This window comes from Oreochromis niloticus, linkage group LG5 (assembly GCF_001858045.2).
Source record: "Oreochromis niloticus isolate F11D_XX linkage group LG5, O_niloticus_UMD_NMBU, whole genome shotgun sequence".
Lineage (NCBI taxonomy): Eukaryota > Metazoa > Chordata > Actinopteri > Cichliformes > Cichlidae > Oreochromis > Oreochromis niloticus.
The window spans coordinates 7,866,449-7,872,991 of record NC_031970.2 but is presented as its reverse complement, the minus strand read 5'-3'; the positions used below and the strand labels follow the sequence as shown (position 1 = coordinate 7,872,991).

At 37.2% G+C, this 6,543-nt stretch overlaps 1 protein-coding gene across 1 annotated transcript; it reads left to right on the top strand.

Annotated features, from left to right (window-relative positions):
* Positions 1-3,266: 3,266 nt before the first annotated feature.
* On the top strand, positions 3,267-6,287 carry LOC100711148 (elastase-1). Its single transcript, XM_003456091.5, has 8 exons — positions 3,267-3,424; positions 3,646-3,731; positions 3,876-3,976; positions 5,046-5,171; positions 5,412-5,548; positions 5,642-5,784; positions 5,883-6,032; positions 6,167-6,287. Exons 1-8 carry the CDS (start codon positions 3,385-3,387, stop codon positions 6,173-6,175), a joined length of 792 nt encoding a protein of 263 aa, XP_003456139.1. The 5' UTR covers positions 3,267-3,384; the 3' UTR covers positions 6,176-6,287.
* Positions 6,288-6,543: the final 256 nt, after the last annotated feature.

The following is a 6,543-nucleotide window of genomic DNA, read 5'->3' as shown; positions in this document are numbered from 1 at the left end:
AGTTCTGTAAAAAAAAACTACACACACCTAATGAATCAGTAACTTGTAAAAGCATCTTTAGCACCAATGACATGAAATAATCTTTTTCCCTATGACTTTATGAATATGAATTTATGCCCAGTCTTCTTCACAATGTTGTTTCAGTTCATTAAGGTTTGTGGGCATTAATCCACAGCTCTGTTAAAGTGAGTTTTAAAGTATTTGTATCAGGTTGAGGCCTGGACTTTGATGGGGTCTTTGCAGCATCTTTCAGCTATAGATTTGTTGCTGCTTGGGATTGCTGTTTTGTTACATGGTACAATTTTGGTAAAGCTTTAGCTGTTGGATTACAGCCTCACTTGTGACTCTAGGATACTTTATTATACTGTTAATGCAAAACAAGCCCAAATCATCATCCCACCACCATCATGCTTGACAGTTGGTAAGAGGTGTTTGTACAAACGAACATGCTGTGTTTTTGCCAGATGTGGTGTTGTGCATGATGGGCAAACATCACCACTCTAGTCTTACTCTTATTTTTATTTTTATTCTTATTCTTAGTGTCCACTATGTTCAAAGGACATGCAAACCTAAGCCAGGCTGCCATGTTCTTTTTAGAGAGAAAGGTTTCCACCCCTTACGAACAAGCCACTCTTCATAAGTTTTTTTTTTTTGTAATTGTGCTGTCATGAACTTCATTTACAAGAAATTCAATTTTTTTTGTTTTGTTCTTTTTCATATGCTCAGTGCTGTGTTTGCCATGTGTTCTACTAGCGCAAATTAATTACATAAAAAAAGAAATAATAATACAGCTTTAAAGCCACAGGAAAATGATGGACACTAGGAAACAAAAAGAAGATATACAAATCAAATATTTGAGCACCAAACTGTCATAAGTGTGTTTAATGGCAACTTTCGTACTCATGCTTATTTGGATTTACCTTAAACTACTTTATACAGCTCTTAAAATGTCTGAGTTGTCTGTGTCACACACTGTATTGCCTCACTTTCCTCACAGCAATTCATTATCCAATGGTAAGTAATAACCGAATATCATGGAATGAGTAACTGTATTTGGTTGTAGTAACACTAGTGGTTTCCTATTTAAATGATGTCTAAATCTGTCAGCTCCGGTTTGGCAAGAGTTTTTTAAATAGTGTCACATTGGCATAATCAACATTTACACTGCGTGGTAACCCTCCCCAACTTTCTATCACATACCCAACACCCAATCAGTGCATCTCATCCATTTTTTTCCAAACCTCAATTTCCTGCTCGTGTATGTGAGACATCTTTATGGGAACCAAATCGACTGTTCATTAATGAGGGAAGCTGTATCAAGAACAAACATCTTTAATTAACACATCCCCAGTACTTCCTGTCTTTGATCTCCGCGTTTGATTTATGCCTCTGCAAGAAAAGGTTGGGGTGGTGGAGGAGTACACAAGAAGTTTGAAAAGGATGAGGAGAAAATAATGAAACTGTGGAGCCCCTGTTGGTCAGGAAGTCCTGCAGCATTAGGACCTTTTCACTGTGTGTCAGGGGGGCAGCTCAATTACTAGGCAGCACAGCTATCTCTTTAATAGCCTGATAAGACAATAATCCAAAAATCCATACAGTTTTAATGACTTTCTGTCTAATTAAGGACTGTTTTATAAAATATGGACACATCAGAGGCCTTCCTATTGTTCAGTAAGCTACTGTTGGTGCTATCAGCGTGACTAGTTCAGAACAAGTAAAAGGCTTTTAAAAAGTATAATTATATGTATTTTACTTAGAGACTTACTGTGCATAAATCATCAAGTAATCCATCTGTGATTCTAGTGTTCAATGTCAGAGAGGTTATGATGAACTGAGGGAGAGAAATCACTTTTACCTCAGTTCTCACACTGGATTTAAACACAGAGTTGGAATGGAGAGAACTCTTTTTTTAAAATCTCAGTAGTAGCATTGGCACTACACTACAGACTGAATTTAAAATCGACCTGCAGGCTTTCAAAGCAAAATCAGGACTACATCTGTCATCTGTCTGTATGACCAGGAATGTGTGTGTCCCTTTGTAGAGATGCCAAGTGTTTGTTAGTCTTTAGTCCCCTCTAGTGTTAGCCCATAATATTGTCCTGTTTTCAATTAGCTTTACAGTTCATACTTCTACTGTATCTATAAAATAATGTATACACTTACCTTGCTCTGAATCATGAATGACTCTTTATACTACAAACAAAATTAAATTACCTTTTTAATATTACATTTAGTTTTACATTAGTAAATAATTGGTACCATCTAGACATCACACTCAAGTATTCCTTTAGCTTCGTTTCAGTTCAGTTTTATTGAAACAGTTTCACAAAACAAAAAACAAAATTAGGCCTGAATAACAACAATATAAAATATTGTCTTCTTTATTCTTCATTTCTTTATACTTCTGACTTTAGAAATATTCTCTTTAATTAATATACAGACCAGATGGGACAGTTGTAAAAATATTTTAAAATTTAACAAAAGATTTACTTTCCAGAGACTAACATGGTCAGTGACACTGCATTTCTTTTTTAGGAATTTAAGGCAAGATTGATAAACCCCCCAAAAACACACATCCAGTACATTGCCGTCCAGTTGTCACGTAATAAAAAAATTAGAAGATACTAGACACTAGAAGATAAAAAGTGAACCTGTTTTCCATTTTAATGTGTACTTTTGGAATATGCCATTACATCATTGATGCCACAGCCGTTTGCTTTCCCATGCTCACTTGATAATTCATGCTGGTTCAAATGGACATGTGATTATGCTGTGATGTAAGTCTTCACAAGATCTTGCCCTCTCTTACATCAGGCACTTTATTTTAAAATTTCATGCTGCACTGTAATGGGAATGATCTGTATTTAATAATTCATTGAGGATATTGGGTGAGAGGTAACAGTGTAGGTTTTCATACGTATCTGTCATAGGTATCTGATATGATGACATTATGATATGATCTATTGTCATTATTTACAGAATGAATCATTCTTACACTCCTTTTCTGACAAAAGTATTTTGACAAAATATCTTTTCTGTAAGCTGTTGCCCAAAATAAGTGTGGTGCACACTATTAGCAAGAATATATTTATAAATGTATTCCTTTTAACTGCTCTGAACCACCGTGACTCATGTCATCCAGCGATAAAACTGTCAGTCTATGTGACATTATTCATCTTGGACCGAATTCAACTGGCCAAAGCAGGGGATGGTTTTTTTTAACTGGCTGTGATAGGGCTGTGTGACACAGACCACAGGTACACACCTGGGTTTTGTCACAGGGGAAAGAGCAGTCACATTTTTCCACTTCAGCTGAAGGTCAACTTCAGGTATAAAAGAAGGAAAGCAGCATTGGTTCTGCAGAGTAGTTTTGAGACCACAAACATGCTCAGGTTTTTGGTGTTGACAAGTCTTGCAGCCTTGGGTAAGAAAATGACAGCAGACATTGCGCTATATAACCATTCATTATTGATCCGTCTGTCTCGTTTTATTCTCATACTCTCTGTCGTGCCCTCGACCGTACATTCACTTAGTCACTCTTTTAGCGACTATCATTTTTCCTTTTCTTTTCCCGAAGGATGAAAGCAAATAAAATTTTTAGATTTCTGTTAATGTGTATAAACTGATCATTATTTTTTTAACTAGTGCTGGCCGAGCCCAGGTATCTGATGGACATTGATCAAAGGGTTGTAGGAGGTGAGGTGGCTGCACCCAACTCCTGGCCCTGGCAGGTAACCCAGTATGACACATTCAATTGATTTTCACAATAAAAATGAAAGCATGTGGTCATTCAGAGCCAAAATATCAGATTGTTAAATTAAACTTTAATTAAGCTTGAATGTTTTTACATACAGAGATTTCTGTTTCTCCCTTAGATCTCTCTTCAGTACCTATCTGGCGGCTCCTACTACCACACATGTGGAGGAACTCTGATCCAGAGAGGCTGGGTTATGACTGCAGCTCACTGTGTGGACACGTAAGAAAATGATGAACAGGCTCATGCAGTATTCTTTGGCTGTAGGAGTTAGTTTTATTTGTGTTTATTATGTCATGCATCATGAAGTGCTGAAGAGGACCCAAATGCAAAGGGCTGGAGGCAGGCTTGAAAAACAAAAGGCAAGGGGTTTATTTTGGCTGATGAACTCCAGATAAGAGAACAATTGTAAATCCAGCAGCTGGTAGGAATGAGTAGGGATGATAGGCTATAAGTATACAGAGGGGTGACTGGTGAAAAGAGGAATGGGAGGCAGCTGAACACAATAAAAACTGAGCACAATTAAGGGGGTTAAAGGGATACAGACAGGAAGTAAAATTGAAATAGGAAAGAAAGTAAACCTACAAAGGCTAAAACAGGAAATAACCAAAGGGGACTAATCCTAACCTAAAATGCAAAGACCTGACAACAAGTACAGGGAAGGGAAATAAAAAGAGACTGACATATAAACACAAGAGACAGAGGAAGGATGATGGCAGCAATCTAGAAATCTTAGAAGTCTGGAAACACAAAGGACTAAACTAATCCCTATGAAAGCACAAAGGAAACAGAAACCAGTGACCTAAAAAGAAGCAGGGTCAGACTAGAATGAAAAAATAAAAACAGTATCCACACCCTAAATACAAAAACAGAAAAAAAATTCACAGAATTTTAAGGCAGAAAATTTCAACAAACAAACATACAAAAACCTCTCTTCTATGGACATAGTAAAACTAAGGAAATCCAACAAGGGTCCTCAAAACCAATATAAACTCCTCTACAGTAGAGGGTAAAATGAAATTCAACCCCTGACTTGACAATCAGTGGGTTACTTTTAACCGAATACTTATTTATGATTTATTTTCGTGTTTCATAAAGCCACTGGCATGAGGAAAAATCTTACAACCTCATTTGTAACTGTCACATTGAAAGAAAATTTGCTTATTGATTTAAAAGAAAAACAAACAAACAACATAAATCAAACATAAACAAGAGTATACTGCAGTGAAATCCAACTTATTGATTGCTAACAATGTTGTGTTTGTTTTTGGATGTTTCTGAAACATTGCAGCCCCCGGACCTTTCGTGTCATTCTTGGTGAACATGACCTCAACAGCAACAGTGGCAGAGAGCAGATCATAGCTGTCAGTGCCATTTATGTCCACCCCCAATGGGATGCTAACAAACTGTCTCAGGGGTGAGAAGTACCTTTATGTCTTGTATTCCTAAGCATTTTTTAAATTGTTTGTTAGTAGCCATTTATAACCTTTTAAAGTAATATTATGTTTGGCAAATGTGTCTGAATGTTACATTATGGATGTGATGAGTCAAGGATATGAACAAAATTCGCCTCCCAGAACTATTTTATTTAATTGTTAGACAATTTAGACAATTTTAGAGGCTTTGCAAAATGAATTTTGTTAACTCTCTACCTTAGGAATGATATCGCTCTGCTGAGACTGGCCTCAGACGCCAACCTGAACACTTATGTCCAGCTGGGCTCTCTGCCTCCCTCTGGCCAGATTCTGCCCAACAACAACCCCTGCTACATCACAGGATGGGGGCGCACCGCCAGTGAGTTGTCTGTATGATCTCCTGTCAATATCACTGTCATCACTGGGTGTCTTCTGTAAAGCCTAATGTACCTTACCATTTTATTTTGTCCAGCCGGTGGTAGCCTGTCTCCTCAGCTTAAGCAGGCCTACCTTCCTTTGGTGGACTATCCTACCTGCTCCAGCCCTAGCTGGTGGGGCAGCACTGTGAATAACAACATGGTGTGCGCTGGTGGTGGAAATGAGGCTGGATGCAACGTGAGTTTGATTCTACAAAAAAAGAAGAAAACTATGCTGCCAGAAAGAAATACAAGATCATTTTACATAATTAAAATAATAATCCTTTTTTTTCTCAGGGTGACTCTGGTGGCCCTCTTAACTGCTTGAATGGTGGACAATACTACGTGCACGGTATTGCCAGCTTCGTGTCTGGTCTGGGATGCAATACTTACCAGAAGCCTACTGTCTTCACCCGTGTCTCCGCTTTCATTAACTGGATAAACTCTGTTAGTATAAAAGGATTTTATTATCAGAGATATTTATGAAATTATTACAACTAAATATGTTTTATAGAATTCATTTATTGTTATATCTCTAAGGTTGCAATGCTTAACCAATTTGAATGTTTTCTGTTTTATAGATCGTCTAGTAAGCACAAGAATCGTTGACGCTGCAGAGACCGCATTCCATCATATTTTCATCTACTGTACAGACTCACTTGTCTGGTGCAATTCTGCAAAAATAAATCTGATTAAACTTTGTGTGATGACTCATTTATCATCAGAAGGTTTATGCAATGGAAATGCCATTAAGAAGGTAATTTATTTTGGCTTAGACATCAGTCTATTCTACCCTGCAACAAGACGCGAATCAAGGACATTGAGAAAAAAATTAACTATCATTTATGAAAGCATATAAATTATAGTGTTGACAGTAAATGCTGAACACTTGGATACTGATGGAAAGTTTAGAGGCACTTTATGTTTTTGTGACTTCTGTGATAGCAAAAACTATTTG